This window comes from Rousettus aegyptiacus, unplaced genomic scaffold, assembly GCF_014176215.1.
Source record: "Rousettus aegyptiacus isolate mRouAeg1 unplaced genomic scaffold, mRouAeg1.p scaffold_m13_p_1, whole genome shotgun sequence".
In the NCBI taxonomy this organism is placed as follows: Eukaryota; Metazoa; Chordata; class Mammalia; order Chiroptera; family Pteropodidae; genus Rousettus; species Rousettus aegyptiacus.
Genome location: NW_023416284.1, coordinates 37,459,609 through 37,476,631, shown reverse-complemented (window position 1 = coordinate 37,476,631; position 17,023 = coordinate 37,459,609). Strand labels below are relative to the sequence as shown.

Below are 17,023 nucleotides of genomic sequence, written 5' to 3'. Positions count from 1 at the left end.
TTTTTTTTTTTTTTCCATTTGTGTCCAGTGCACCTGTTTTTCTCAGTAAAGATGATCAAGCTTGTCACAGTCCTTTCGAAAGAAAAAATTACCTCTGGGAGCCACCGTGAGGTCTCCAGTAATTTTTCGTGACAGGATGCGATGACGTCTCCTAATTGCTGAGAGGCTGGGGTTTGTTTTTATTTCAAGGTTCTAGACTGAGTTCTAGGTAGTTGAAATTGCCAGCCAAGTGACCATTTTGGATAAATGAGGTGTTAATGCTATAAATATTTTTGAGATATTGTATATGAGTGAAAAGTGAAAGGAATCAATTAGATTCCTCAACGGAGCCTTTGAAAGATCAAAGTTAGCTTGACAAAGTTTTGAAGAAACGATATAAGCTTTGGATTCGCCCAGAGATGGCTTTGAATCCTGACGTCAAGCTAAGGCTCATAGGTGTGACATGGGCAAAAATTATTTAACCTTTCCAGGCTTCAGTTTCCTGACCTGGAAAAGAAGCAAGCCAACCTAGTGACACACTTGTGTGGTGACGCTCAGATGAGATCATGGATCTGAAAGCACTTGGAAAAGTTAAAAAGCACTATGTCATTATCAGGTATTATGTTGCTAATATTATTCATAGTAATAGTAGTAATTTCCTTTTCTTCCCAGTGTCCTCACTCAGTTCTATGGAATCCTCTTTCATTTTTTTGGCAGCAAAGTTGCCTGCAATATATGAGGAGAAAAAATTGTGAGGAGGCTCCTAAGCAAAAACCAGGCAGAGAGAACACAAATGTTTTCCATTAGCTGAAGAAGAGCAGTGGCAAGTTTCTGACCCTGTCTGGGAGTCACAGGGCAAGAACCTCAGTAGCCTCTGGTGGCTGCATCCTCCCCCTTTGAAAGGAAGATGGCTGTATTATCTTAAGAGAACAACAAATACACCTTAGAAGGGGATTTGGACAAATGATCTGTTTTAGCTACAGCACTTCTCCCTATCTTTTGACAGCCCAGGGGAAAACCTAGCTAAATAAAACAGCCGTGATTGAAAATGGATCAAAATGATTGTTTTCCAGGGTACTCCGCTTATTTGCTGAAGAAGGGAGTAACTGTTCTAGTTATCATTTCTTATTCATGCCAACCATTTGGTACAGATATTAGATCCCTCTTATAGGTGAGGCAACTGCAGCTCAGAGAAGTTACGTAACTTGCTCAAGGGAACCCAGCTCGTAAGTTGTCACCAAAATTCCCAGAGCTCTTGTCAGCCTAGCTTGCTGCCCACTTTTCAGTGGACTTAATGCAAAGGAGACTCTTTTCTGTTTCATTCCATTTCATTTATTTCAATTTTATTGAGTCTGAATATGTACAGTATGTTCTATAGGGCTCTGTAGAGGACACAGATTTAAGTCTTAAGTTAAGGATCATTTTGGACAATGGAGGAGACAGTTTTACATAAATAATTACAAAATCGCTTGGAATGTGCTGATCGAGCCTCTCGGTGGGTGTAATAAAGAAAATACCATCAGAGCAATTCTTCATTGCCTAGATTCATAGAATTTGTATGTACCTTGATGATTTCATTATCAACAATACCAGGGTCATTTTTTATCTTAGTCACAAAAATGGCCCTCTAAGCAAGGGGAGGTTGGGAGGGTCTGAAGATAAAGCACAGGCTTTAGAGTCAGATGGGAGTTTGCTTACTATTATTGGCTATATAAACTTAGGCAAGTTACCTAATATCTTTGAGGCCTCAATTTTCTCATTTGGAAGGTGAGATAATATGCGCACTGTGAAGTTATAAGGCTATGCTTGGTGCAGAGAATGGTACATACATGCTCAGCAGGTGGTAGCTTTGCCAACACTGTTACCGCATCCTAGGCAGTGCCTTTGATTCACATATGATGAACCTCCGGCCTGGATTGGTGGGAAATGAATTGTCCAGTGTCAGTGAAAGAGCAGGGCTTAGAACCAAAGTCTTGGCTTTATACCATTTTGCTTTTCTGGTGTTTACTTTTCAGTTTGAAATTTGATATCATTGGTGAGTCAGTTCTCCAGAGAACTAAAGCCTCTTCTTTCTCTTGCCCATGTCAGTTAAAAGGGAAACAAGACAAACAGGTTTAACTTTTAATCCAAATCAATGGATGATAATTGAGTGAGGCCAGAGATACATGGGATAAATTTGAAGAAGTAGGCCATTTTCGATGTCATTTTTCTTCAGACTGGTGCATGTTCTAGAAATAGCTTATTACCAAAGATAGCTGTTAACTGATTTGAGCTTAAGCAGTCACCATCAAATGATGTATCTAAGGAAAAAAGGAAGAGATCACACATTTTCAAAATTTTTACCTTTTAAAACTGTCTGCACCACCTCTTGAGGTGGAAATTATTCTAATTTGACTGAGGAGGAAACTGAGTCTCAGGTTAAGTAATTTTCTCAAGGTCATGCATTAATTGGCTGTCATTCAGAAGAAATCTAGCTCAAGAAATCAAGCGTCCTTGTGAAATTATTCTTGTCTTCGGATTAAATTATAAATTATGATCTGTATTAAAATTCTCAAATTTAAAACAAACTAAACAAAATAACAGAGACCCAGTTGGAAATGGTTGAAAGGAACTTGTTGATTTCTGTGTGCTTTAAAAGTATACATTGTAATCAGAGTATTGGTGGTAAGTGTGTTTTTGAGGTTTGTCACAAATTAACAAAATTATATGCCTAGAGAGTTTTACAGAGAAATGCAAATCAGCATAAGCGCCTTGTCATAATAAGCAGTATGTTTTGGTTCCTGTTTATACATCCCTAAAGCACATAACATACATGATTACATTGACACGAAGGCAGCCATTCTCATTGATGGCTTCTTATATCTGGCTTCCAAATTAGTTTGTGGTATCACTCATATAATTTCTAGACAGCTTATTTAATTAAGTCTATGTTTGTATCTGTCTTTTAAATATATATCTTTGGCAGATGTTTCTTGGGCACCTATTTTTGCCAGATACAGGAGGTTCCTTGCCCTTTAAGAATTCCCAGGCCAGTGAATGGGGAACTTATGTGTAACTATGCACAGGAAGTGATGCTGACTCTGGAGTGGTAAGGGAGGGATTATAACAGTGGTGAGGAGTAATGAAGTTTGCTTGAAGGCATGGAACTAGATCTTGCAAGGCAAATAATAGCTCATAAACCAAGAAGAAGGGGAGGTTATTGTAGCAGAGGGAACAATAAGTGCTGAGACCTGGAAACTGGAACATTCTTGGGAAGGGTGAGTAGTTGGAGGTTGAAGTGTAAGTATTGTATATTTGCACTGAGTCGGGGAAAGAGAATATTGGAGATGACGCTGGAGAGATCGGTTGAAGCCAAATTATAAAGGGAGGCTGTAAATGGCAGGCAGCTAAGGACCTTGAACTTTGTTTTGGAGGACCAGCAGAGCAAATAAAGTTTTATTTTTGTTTTCATTTTTCTTTTATTATGGAAAATTTAATATAGAAACCAAACAACATATAGCTAGGAGTGGAATTGCTGGGTCATATGGTTAACTTCATGTTTAACTTTTTGAGGAACTGCCAAACTGTTTTTCCATAGTGGCTGCACCATTTTAGAAATAACATGAGGTTAGTTAAAATAATGTAAGAACAAAATACAAAAGTTTTACAGACAACATTTGGAGTAACATATACATCAAAAATTTTAAAGTGGGGATAATCTAATCTGATTCGTGTTGAGAAACCTGGGTTTGAGGGAAGGAAAGGACATGTAGGAGGGAGACCAGTTGGGAAGCAAGTGAGAGCTGAACCTAAGACGTTGGGGACAGAGAAAGATGAGGCTGTAAGTTATCTTTATTTTTTTTTGCTCTGAAATTTTTAAATTTCTAAAATATCACTTAAAATAATTGGGCCATTGGAAATCCTCATGGTTTAGAGAAATGGTGTTTCTTCGGTTGTAATGATATTTTAAAAAGTTATTGACATATCAGTCATTGTACCATATGATTCCACTATTTAAAGAGTACAATTTACTGACTTTTAGTATATTCAGAGTTGGGCAGTCATCACCACAATCAATTTTAGAGCACTGTCATCACTCCAACAAGAAACCCATACCCGTAGCAGTCACTCTCCATATACTCTCTTCCTCCCCCATCCCATGGCAATCACTAATCAGCTTTCTTTTTCTATAGATTTGCCTATTCTGGACAATTCTGGTATAAGTGGAATCATATATTGTATTCTTTTATTACTGGCTTCTTTCAATCAGCATAATGTTTTTAAGATTTCTCCATCTTGTGTATGTTAAGCATGTATCAGTTCTTCGCTTACTTTTATTGCCAAATAATATTCCATTATATGGACATACCACATTGAGTTTGTACTTTTAACAGTAGATGGACATCTGGGTTATTTCCACTTTTTAGCTATCATGAATAGTGCTGCTATGAACATTCACAGAGATGTTTGTGTGCACGTATGTTTTCAATTCTCTTGGGTAACCCTATGTTTAATGTTTTGGGGAACTGCCAAATTATTTTTCATAATGGCTGCACCATCTTAAAATCATATTAAGGTTGATTAAAATATGTAAGGAAAAATACAAAAGTTTTACCAAAGACTTTTAGAATTAACATATTCACGAAACCACTTTAATGTTGCTTTATTCTTAGGGGCATTTTTTTCACAAAGAAACAAAGCTTTTAATCAATTTAGTAGTGTCACTCAGTTTAAAAAGACTGAACAGGGAACAATATAGCTGACCAAGGAACAGATGCTGGGTGATCAGCCAGATCCACCCTCTTACTGAGTAACATACTTCCACAAACCAGGGTGTGACAAGCAGATTGCTGCCTCAGCAAATGAAAAAAGTCTTGGATCTTCAGAGTTCCTTGAAAACAGCTAAAAGTACAGATATTAGTGTTAAAACTTATATATTCCTAGGATCTGCTTTACAAGATTTTTAAGACCATGAAATAGAACTGTAGTTCCTGGTAAGGTTGGTTATTCACACATTTCCCCCTGGATATATGGCTGTATACATAATTATCATCTCAAATTAAAATTATCATGTATCTTTTAGACTCATATGCTGGATGCTTGGGGAGATTAAAGAGTATAATACACATGCATGAACCTTTAGAAATTAATTGGACTGTCAAGTTGTAAATTGTACTTAAAATTGCCCTTATAAGTGCATGAAAAATTAAACCACGAATATTACAGAAGGGTAGGAATAGGCACTCACTTTTATTATTAAGAACTTTAGATCAGCGGTCCCCAGGGACCAGTGCTCCTATGAGAGTCTAATGCCTGATGATCTGAGGTGGAGCTGACGCGGTGATGCCGGCGCTGGGGAGCGGCTACAAATACAGATGGAGCTTCCCTAGCTCACAGGCTGCTTACTTCCTGCTGTGTCACCTAGTTCCTAACAGGCCGCAGACTGGTACTGTCTGCAGCCTGGGGGTTGGGGACCTCTGCTTCAGATGACATCTCACTTACTCTTTCCAGGAACTGAAGAAGTAAATGTCGATCATCTGGGTTTGCAACTCAGAAAGGGTAAATGATTTGTTCAGGTTCACATGCCCAATATGTGTTGAGGCTGGTGTTTGAACTCCAGCCTGACTAAAATAATGACCATGGCTTCAAAAATATCTAATGTGTACTGTATGTTTCCCAATGACTTACTTACTCAGACTAACTCGGAGCATGAGCCTCTGCCTAGAGTAGACAAAGCATCTTCATTCTGCTTGTCATTTGAATGTGGAATGACACCTGTCAGCTTACTCTGGGCTTGCTGGTTATTTCCACAAATCAGGAGACGGGATTGGCACTTTCTATGCTTTAAATAACAAAAGAGGAGAAATGATTTTAAACATATTTTACTTGGTAAATAAAGATGCCTTCCAGACATCACAGAGGGTCAAGAAGGAACTGTAAGTGGTCTTTGGTGGTAAAAAGGTGGGTCATCCTAGAATGGATAAGCAGCTTTGTGAACATAGAGGAGAGGAAGACCACTGGAATCTGGGAGGGTTTCCTAAAGGAAGGAAGGACTCGAAGTTAGCCTTTGTCCCTCAAACCAGGCAGCAGTAATGGGTCACTGTGGGCTTGACCTGCTGTCCTTGAGGTTTGTGTAACCTTTGGGTCACATCGAGAAATTCTGAGCTTCTCTGGTTAGTGGCTGCAGATGCAGCGCCTTCGTTAAATGCAGTAAATAGACCTTCCACTAGTAGCCTCTTCCCCACAAATGACCCACATTGTTGTAAAGTTAGCAACCACTGGCAGGAAGTGGCAGAAATGCTTCTCAGCCACACAGTGGATTCCATTAGACACTTGCCCGAAGTAGCTGTTTTGGTCAGTTTGCCCTGTAGGTTTCTAGGGACGAATGGCCTAACACACTATTTCTCATCATTGCATTTGTCTGGCTGTCATCTTGGCCCTAATGCATATTTTGATTAAATGCATATTGTCTCCTTTTGAAAGAACTGCACATACTGTGATCGTGGGAAGGAACTTTTGGCAGGCTGAGATTTTAAAAATATTTCCGAGGTGTTACCAGTTTTCTTGAGTCTTTGACTTAGTGGGCTTCTCATTTAAATCTGTCCGGAGAGTGGTTCCAACGACACGGCAGGAGGGACGACGGGCTCCACTCGCCCTCGTAAACCATTGCTTTGGAAGGTCTGTACCTTGGGCATTGTGTAAATGCAGAATTCTCAGGGGCTGGCTAGGAAATGAAAATATACTTCCCGGGTCAAAATAATCAAAATACAGGGTTTTCTATCCCAGGGGAAAATGAGCCATCTTGATTTTAGATTTAATTTTCCTAAAGCCATGATTGAGTTGAAAAACCTTTAATTATAATTTTGCCTTAAATGGGTTATTTATGGTTATGCTGGCCTCAGCTTTGAGATCTAAACATTTATTATTAGTTAAAAATCCCTTTCACCGAACAGTTCTACCAAATGATAATGTATGCATCTGAGAATGTAAATGTAAATATCCTTTCTTGCTTCAATTGATTTTTCTCATTCTAGAGCTTCAGCTTTCCAGCCCTGAAAAGGCAACAAAACAAAACTTTAAAACTACCACAACCCAGAATATCACTCCCAAATGTTAACTGGAAAAAGAACACTTTTGAACCTTTATAACTAGGCACATGAATGTAACTTATATAATAGTACAATCCTGAAGGGGAGATATTGCTCTAACTGATTTCACAGATGAGGCAGTTGCCCTTCGGTGAGGTTGAGGGGCATGCTGGGGATTCTGCAACTGAAAAATGGCGGACACAGCATCAAAAATAAGAGCCAACCAACATCTATTCTTTTTCTTCCAACAGTGAAGACTGGTATAGGAATTTGTACTGACCACTATTTCCAATAATAAGCATATAAAGAAAGCAAGCAAACCAGAAAGTTTTAAAATGAAGTTATCAGGTCTTGTAAAGTGTTCAAGTGTGATTTCGGGTTTAACGCCTTTTGTCCATGTTAGTGTTACCTGTTTCATTGTAAATTCCTAGAGGACAGAGATTAGACTCTAAACCTCTAGGCTGGAAAAGGAAAGGGCATGAACTTTACTTAATACCAGCAAGCACTAGAGCTAGGGGCTTTACATGCATTATTAACCTACTTGAATTTCACACCAACCCTAAGGAGGAGGAGGTTGGGGTTCATTTCAGTGTTCCATAACCTGGTCAACAATAGCTGTCTCAACTCTTGGTGGGTAGTGACACACTATTAATAATTCAACTAGTTAATAGAGATCCTTTACTAAGATTTCAGGGGAAGTGCTTTGCTAGAATCTGATTTGAGCTGGTCACTTGGACCATGCATCCACTGTTATTGAAAATATGTCAGAGACAATCTCAGCTCCAGTTCTGTAGAGCCAGAGGAGAAAAAGGCAGAAGCCACGGCAGGAGAACATTTTGCCAATTTCATACAAAAACGGAGTGACTTTTCTGCAGAGGGATAGAACTGGAGGTTGTATTGTTAATTCTTACCGATCTTCTCCAAAGGAGTTAAAAAGTCAAGGAAATGCAACATTTTGAGTGAAGTAGCCTACACTTTGCTTAAAGGCTCTGTGTATTTCCCAGGCTATTGTAGGGCTGCTATTCAGCTGGGATTTGAATGGTGGTGTGATTAGCATGAGAGCAAGTGTATAAAGTAGGTCTTTTTTCCCTTTCCTAAAAGAAGTTTTGTGGCATTTCTTTTTCTGACAGAGTTGGCATGAAGCTTTGACAAACACAGACCCACAGAAAAGTTAAATAGGACTTAGAGCAGGCCCATTTTGAACAGATCCTTCACACTTATAATGCAGAGCAGTAAAGCAGCTGGCAAGAGGCACCTCAGATCATAGGAGTCATAGCAAGTGCTGTTCTCCGCTATGGACCTGTGATGAATGGGGAATACAAGACCAATGGGAAAGCGTACCATTGGCCCTTGACCATTCTCTGTTGTCAGAAAACTACAGATGAGAACATTCCTGGGACTCGTCTATTTTAATCTAACTCTCAGTGTTTATTGAGATAAATACAAAGCACTGAGGGAGATACAAAGAAATACAAGAGGTGGATCTTACCCTTAAGAGTCACGTGAGAAGATGAGAAGACAGGAACACAAATAGCAGATAGAGAAAACTTGACCAGGTGTCTTGAGCTGATAATTAAATGAAATTTTTAAAAAATTTAAAATTCTAGCTCAGTGCTGAGCTAGGCTCTCTTGTCAGCTTTGCTAAATTAGCTGGACGACCCTTGGCAAATCACTGCTACTTCAGGCATGATAGAATGGGGGCGATGATTCACTCACTCCCTGCCTGCCTCATAGACCAAAGGGTATTACTATACCCTTTACAGAAAAATCCTTTGAAGCATTATGATTGTAAAGTCATATTTGTACAATGAATATAATCTGTGCGTGTGTGTGTTCTGAATCTGCTTTCTATTCTCCAGTCTCTCTATTTCTAACTCATTTCAGGTGCATGGTTATCATACACTTAGAGCTGAAAACATTCTTTACAAGTTCCATTTCTAGGGTGATAGTTGCTCCTCTCCCATTTGTCCTTTATGTGGTAAGTATGCAGGAGTCATTTCTCAAAACTGTCGTTCTGACCAAGTAGGCCCTTCTCTTCAGAATAGGACTTTTATGACCCCTCGTTAACTACAGAATAAACTTAGCGTAATGGAGACCCTTCGGAATCTGGCCCCCAGCAGCCCTTCCTACCCCACGTTCATTCCCTTATTTCCCATCCCCTGTACTCCCCGCTCTATACCCTTGTCCCAGACAGCTCCATTCTGCGGCTATTCGAAGCACTTTCCCACCATGTCACTCTTTTCGCTTGGTCTGTGTTCTCATCTCTTGATACTCAGTTCAGCTGCCACCCGCTCTGTTGAAGCCTTTCCTGGTTTCCTCTGGGCAGAATTAGTTCTTTGGGCTCCCATAGCACTTCGTGTTGACCTTTCTCATGTAAAAATTTTTTATTTTTTTCACAGTTTTGTACAGTTTCATCTTAATAGATTATGACTTCCTTCTATATAATAGGTGCTTAAAATTTTTTATTGAGGAAAATGTCAATAAAAAGTTATTTTAGAAAATACAGACAAGAAGCAAAAAAATAAAATAAAATTTGTGTTTCCTATACTATCATGATCCTAAGGTAGACACTGGCATAGTATCTCTTCTTTGTATAAAGAACTGAATTCTTAAGTATAATAATAAGTCAGTGTGAAGAAATGGACAGAGAAATTCACTTGTTTGAGTTTGTAACAGCCCATAGTGAAGTATTAACTAACCTGGGAGAAGTGGGAATATGTATCTTAAGAGCAACTAGGTATTTTAAGTTTGATTTTGCATTCATATGGTGTTTTGAACTTACTCGACAGATTGAATTTGTACTAACCATGATAGCCTCTATTAAAAAAATTGTTTAACCCACCATAAAAGCTAGAGCTATGTTTAGCATGTGTAGTTTTTCTCATCGTTGCCTTGCCTTAGGAAGGGCTCTGAATGGGAGACCAGAAACCTTCCTGTAGAGGAAAGAGACACAAGCTGGGAGTCAAGAAATCTGAGTTTATGCCCTAACTTGGTTGCTAAGTTACTGGGTCACCTTGGCCACATCTGTAACATGGGACAAGTAAATCTTCCAGCGTGAAGAATTCTCTAATTCTTTTGCCCAACTGAGTACTTCCTCTGAAATCTCAGTTCCTTAAAATATCGTGAAGTTTTCACTTCAAGGAAGGGAGGTAATGATTTTCTCTTTTAACCTTCTTCTGTTTGATCCTATTGCCTCGTTCTCGCTCTGTCACTTCAAAAGTATTTGGTTCATTGTTTTTACCTATTGGAAAAACTTTTAAAAACTATCCCCTAGTGTACTGCATGTTTGTATGTTTGCCTTTTTAGATATTTTCCTGGGTTAATCTCGCTTCTCACAATCCTGAGAGGGCTGAGATTGAAATATCAAAATACCTGATTCAGAAGAGGAAGGAACTGACAGTATAGAACACCTAATATGTTCCTGATGCTTCATGTGTTTTATTCGATCCCAGCAACATTCCCATGGAATGGGTATATTACTCTATTACAACAATTGATAAAACTGAGGCATAAAGAGGGTAAGTATTAGGAATTAACCCAGAACTGTGTATCTCATTTCAAAACTTAGGCTTCAAGTCCATTTAATCAGTCCTCTCACTCTCTTCCCCATCCAGGGCACAACCCCTCTAAATCATCTTTTCTTGGTTAGTGTCAACCTCTACTTAATACTTTCAGTAATGGCGAGTTTATTCCTCAGAGGCAGTTCTAATTGTTCAAAAGGTTATGTTAATAGATAATCTACCTTCCTATAATTTTAGTCCAGCATCAACTATGTTTGGTTCCATGTTGATAAATAATTATTAGCATTAATAATAATATTAATCAGTTTTATAATTAAAAGCCTCCCAATACATGGTGGTGATGCACCATTTCAACAAACATTCATTAAGCACCTTTAAGGTACCAGGCATCTAATGATGAATCAGATGTGGTCCCTGCCTGTGAGTCCTCTGGAGCAGACACTGGGCAGATGCGGTTCTAGAAATACAACATGGAGACTGTACAGAAGTAGCAGAATTGAGCTCGAGGGACTTGGAGCAATAACATCACATTTGTTTGTACAGGCAAATTAGGAGAATGCTGTTCGACACCTCTGTCAAAGAAGGCATTTCAGGGAAGAATTCTTTTAGCAGAGTGGTTCCTCTGCCTCAGTTCTGGCCAGCACCGATGACCATCCTTTTGAATAGTCTTAGCATGCTGAAGGTGGAGGGGCCCAAGCAATGAAGAGCTTTTCCCTATCCAATCCCATTACACAGTTGGGAAAACTGGGCTCAGAGAAGTTAAGTGTCTTAGAAAATGGGTAAAATCCATTTTACTTTGTATAGATTCAAGTTGAAATCCAGTAAATACCATATTTTAAAGCATCCCTTTACACTTTGGATTTGGTTGTTCTAAAATCAGATATTGGCTCCATGTGTCAGTAATCTACAAGACTTTTAAACTTTAACATAATATCCCAAACACAGTAATATATTCTTACTGTAAAAATTATTCCAGAAGTATGATGGTTACATTAAAAGGGAATAACCCTCTCACCATCCCTCCAAATTCCTGCCAACCTTATTTTGAATGCACATATATTCTCATTGACATCCACCTCTATCCATATTGGTCTTGTTGTTTCCTAGACGCACCCCTCAGATGTTTGCCTTCTGGCCTTTGATCACGCCTTTCTCCAAGCACGCTCCGTCTCTGCCTGTAGGAAAAGGTGTCCATTCTTAAAGCTGGTTTCTGCTCATTCCACTCTCTTACTACTCCAAATTTGGAGTACTTTCACCTCCTCATTTTGGGGTACTCTCACCTCATTTTGAATCATTTCCAATTCTGGCACTAGTTAGTGACCTTAAACAGACCACTTACACTCTGTTGCTCTAACTTTCCTTACCTAAATAACGGGGCAGTTGAATTAGATGGTCTTTATGATCCACTGAGAGCATGAAAAAATACAAGACACCAAACCTAAGACAGTTCTTCAGTTGAAGGTCCTGACCCTGTGAAATTGTTGAATTTTGTCATATGATTGCAACATAAAAGAAGAGATGAAGAGATTCACCATCACAGGTTTTCACAATTTTAACTCAGTCATAAAGAGACAGTGTGGCGCAATAGAAGAGGATTTTTGTCTTGGGGTCATACAGTTCTGGGCTCAAATCTTGGCCACGGTATTTGCTAGCTTACCACCTGAGGCAAAGGTTGTAAACTCTGAACTTCGGTGTCCTCCTCTGTAAAATGGGAACAATAATACCTGTCTTGCAGGTTGTCCCAAGATTAGAAGATGCCTGGCAGAGAGCAGGTTATTCCACATTAATCTACCCTGCCTCCTAAAATACTGTTTATTTGGGAACTGTTATCTGTCATAGATAATTGCAAGCTTCAGAACAAATGTGCATATAAGAGACCACTACCTGGATTTATAGCACGTTTAATATACAAAGTATGGATTAGACTTGGTTTATCTGATCTTTGAAAAGTAATTCCAGAGTCCTTCCAGGGAATTATATGGCACCTGCATAGATGTAGCTACCTTCCCATCTGCACTTGCTTCAGGAAGGTGTTTTCTAATTGGGAGAGAACATATTGGAAATTTGTCTTTAATGCATTCCAGTGTTCTGAGGCAAAACTTGCCTGAGAGAGTGAGCAGAGCATATTAACTAATATCATTTAAAGTTGATTAAAACTATCATCTTAATTAAATACAAGAGAACAAGAAGTTCTCAGTCTTCTGGTAGCAATTAAAGACTAAAGAGTCAATTTGGAGTTGTTTTTGCAGCTCTTAAAATAATACTCCCTCTCCCCCCTCCCATGAAAAGAGTTTCTTAGCTATAGACATGCCCTCACATTGAGGTTTTTGAAAGCTGTTAGGACCACAGACCTGCTGGCAAAGCCTTCTACTGCCAAGGCATTGGAGTTCTCAAAAGCAAGAGGGTTCAAGCTCAGGATACGCTGATTTGGAAAGAGAGCCCAAACAAAGGGCCTTTTGAGGCAGGAAACTGGGCTTTGGCTTCAGCACAGAGCAGTGGGATTGGAAAAGCACCCTGGGACTTGCTGAGGAGAAGAGGGACTATGAGATCGATCGATGGAGGAAGTATAAAGTTTCTCCATACAGCAAGAGCTTATTTCAAAACCCTCGAAAGTTGGTTTCAGAAGCTGTTATCTTTCCTCTGTCAGCTTAATCGGCATGCCTATAAATGTAGACTTAACATTATATGTCTTTGAGTGGAAAAGGGAAATGATCCATGGAGGTACACGTAGACATTACTATTCTAGCAAAGGTGTCTGACCCGAAGACCAATGCTTTTCTTTCAAAACCCAAAGCAACTACATTCATTAACCCATTCATGCAATTTTTCATGAATGATTACCTCTATGTCCAAATATCCCCTTTTTAACAGGTCACCAGTTATATTGGATGAGGACCTACCCTATTGTAACTTGATTACCTCTGTAAAGACCCTATCTCCAAATAAAGTCGCACTCTGAGATATATGTGAAGAAATTGAGGCCCAAGCCAAGTAACTTGAGATTTGAATTTAGGCCTATGTGACTGAAATGGTGCGTTTCATCACATCCTGTTTTCTACCCATGAATTGAAAATAACTATGAACAAAGAAAAAAGAATGTCTTCCTTGATTTGAATTTGATTAGTGTAAGACATTGTTTGATGGTTATTAACTGCTAAAATTAACTGAGTTTGACCAGTTGAAACAAGTATAATCATGGTATTTAGAAGCAAGGTTAAGTATAGCACGCTATGCTTAGAGTTAGAGCTTTTTTATTGCTCTAAAGCGTTTGCTAAGCCTGTCACGGAGATTTTTTCATTCTTATTCGACAGTTCTAGGGAAGACAGTGGCCTATAGGCTATACAACATTCTAGTAATTCCAGTCAATTGGATCACATTCCATAGGAAAACCAGTCAATATTAGATATTGGCCATTGATTTTTTTTTCTCATTTCTCCCATCTTTCTTTGTAGATTCTTTTGAGTTTTTGGTTTTCCTTCAACTGCATAAGCAACTATAGCAAGCTACACACACAGACACACACTTGTACACACATGCACACATATACACATGCACATGCATACCCCCCTACACACATACATACAAACCCCAGGGAAGGCTAAATAGAACTACTGTGATGATAATTAGCCGGTATAGCCAGGCCACTCATGGTCCTTCAGGTGTCCATGTTGACAAGAAAGACAGGGCCCTGCTGAAGTTTTTGAGCAGAAGTTGCAAGATGCCTGCTCTGCCTTCTCCATTATGGAGCGTAGTGGAAATGACACTAGCCTTAATGTTGGCTGAAGTTGAAGGCTGTGAGCAGTGTCCCTGGAGTTTTGTAGTGCATGCATACGTGTCCCTTTTCACTGAGTACCTTTAGGTGAATTGCTACATCTTTTCTTAATTTCCTCACATACATACGAAAGAAGGGGTTTGAAATATGATTGCTGTATATCCCCATAACTCTTACATCTGTGCTTTGTTCATTGTGGGTGCATAATAAATATTTATTGGATAAGTGAATGAATAGAAAATGAACAAGTCCCCACAGAGATGGAAGTAAACCAAGAAAGTTCCAAGGGACTTACCATTCAAACCAATGTGAAGCATTAAAAACATCTTGTTATTTTCCATTAGCTGGAAATAATCAAACATTGAAAAGGTGCTGGTGTTTTAGAAAACTTACGTATACTGTTGCCCTTGACTGCTTTAAAGGAAGGGAACTTCCACATAGGACAAAGGGCTACCCATGACATCTTTCTTCATTCTACTATTTTGAAGGGACGACCATGAACAGTAACAAGAGCTTCCATGAACTGAATGTACTGTATATGATACTGTATCTCTAAACTTCACAGTAACCCCTCAAGGTTGACTGTACTAGTCCCATTCTACATATGGCATAGAGAGGTAGCAGATTACCCAATGTCACAAAACTCAAAAAGCAGATCTAAGCTTCAAACACAGACCTATTTGACCCCAAAGCCTGTGCTTTTTCTGATAATTTGTATTGTCAAGTCACGCACTAAGCCAAAGGCTTGGTGACTTTCATCATACCCATTTAGTAACTATATGTGCTGTAAATAATGGATTTCTTTATGGGCCAAAATAGCACTTGTCTCTCCTTATAGGAGACACACCATCCCATATTCACAAGAGTAACATTTATGAGTGTTTCTGTGTGCCAGGCATAATATGAAGCATCTTCACACATAGTATCTTATTCTTATATTACTGTAAGGGGTTAACTGATTTATTTAAGGTGGAGACAGGACTCAGGAATGTGTAACTCCAAAATCTACATGCTGGAGCTACACCATATTACTCTTTGCCATTGTACTATAGTTTCCCACAGAAGGGTAGCCCGCTTTACCCATTTAGTTCTAACCTACACCTAAGTACGCTCCTGAAGAGTGAGTGCTATGTGTTCAGATAACCTGAGAAAGCCTGGGTAGGGAGACCGTAGCCATCACTTTCAAGGAGGTGAGGTATTTGAAGCAAAGAGAGAAACAGCCCCGGACCCTCCTGGAGAGCAGGCAGTGTTTAGTTGAGTCGTGCTGTCTGGAATCATGGCTTGAGAGGCCATTATACATCTTATTCAGAGTTGATGGGGATGTGTCTAAAAAATGTGGAAGGCTCTTCTCTGGGAAGGTGGGTGGCCACACCTCCGTGAGCAGGGAGCTTTAGTTATAAAGCTCCAGTGCTCCAGCCCATCTTCCACAGGCCACCACCGTGATCTAAAACACAGTCTGGTCATGTCACCATCTACTCCAGATGTATTTCTTCTAGTCTTTGCTGTGTATCTAGCACTGTGTAGAGGATAAATAAAAAATATTGCCCCTGCTGGCTAGGAAATCAGTCTTGTTTGAAAGCCATGCACATGAAACTTAACTTTAGAGCTGGTTCTGGATCTAAAGGTGACCATTTAGGCTGCCTTTTCTTAGAGAGTGTTCTGGACAACTCTCGTTCTTCTAGGTTGGACATCTCCTTGTTGAAATCCAACAGCGAACTTTGATGAAGGCTCCAGGAAGAAAGGTTCATGCCAGGTATGCTTTCGGATATGACCAAATAGTCTAACCTCCTGTCTGTACTAGATAAGGAGGCTCAGAGAGCAAAAGAGACTTTCTTAAGTTGCAAAAAAGTCCGACTTTGGGCCCCAAGACCGAGCCCGAGGCTTTTTCTTCTGCACAGGTGTCCTCGTCATTTTACTTCCCATTTTGTTTTTGTCTTTAGCCCCAGCAGTCGTGAGGCATATATTTCCTTCTGTATCTTGAAACCATATGCTTCTCAGGCTTTTTCTTCCCTTTTAAGATAGGAACTTGATGTTTGGTGTTTGAAATCATTCTGTTTCTTTTTCGCTGCCTTTCTGGCAAAGACGATGTTAAGCTAAGTTCACAACGAGGCAGTTGAGAAAGTGGGAGAAGAATTGCAGGTTTGAATTTTTACAGGATCCTTACAGAGAAAAACTAGTTTTTCAATTTGGATGTCACTGGCCCCCTAGACAGGGTGTTCTTTAAAAGGAAGAGCTCTGTTTTATTCATTTCAGTATTTTCCATTCCTAGCACACAATAGGTGCTCAGTTAACATGTAATATTCAGTGTGGTTTAAGACTGTGTTTATCTGGTATACACATATATAAATTGCATTTTATGTATATTATACTTTGATTTTTTAAAGTGCTTGAATTCAAAAATGAAAATGGTTTTCCTTTTTGAGCAGTGACTCCCAGATCACCTTGGGACAGAATCATCTCAAAGTCCTGTCAAAAATGAGAATTCTCAGGCCCTTGCCCCAGAAGTTCTGATTGAGTAGGTCTGGGCAGCGCCTGAAATGTGTTTTGTAATACATCCCCTGATGATTTTGGTGACTGTTCAAGTCTCGTTCAATCCTCAATGTTACCATTAAAGATAGACATGAAAATAAGCACTAGGCTTCAGGCCTGGAACCTTCAGACAAAACAAACAAATTAACATGTAC

The 17,023-nt window shown here is 39.3% G+C and overlaps 1 protein-coding gene across 3 annotated transcripts in view; it reads left to right on the top strand.

Moving 5' to 3' along the window:
- Positions 1-17,023, top strand: part of PLPP3 (phospholipid phosphatase 3) — a 118,977-nt gene that overhangs the window by 6,768 nt on the left and 95,186 nt on the right. Inside the window, exon 1 of one of the 3 annotated variants that reach the window (XM_016159913.2) lies at positions 4,485-16,092. The exons of the other annotated variants lie outside the window; for them this stretch is intronic. Within the exon in view, the coding sequence (XP_016015399.1) occupies positions 16,086-16,092 (7 nt within the window). The 5' untranslated portion in view covers positions 4,485-16,085. Of the gene's footprint in view, positions 1-4,484; positions 16,093-17,023 lie in introns of those variants that run through there. 3 annotated transcript variants of the gene reach the window in all.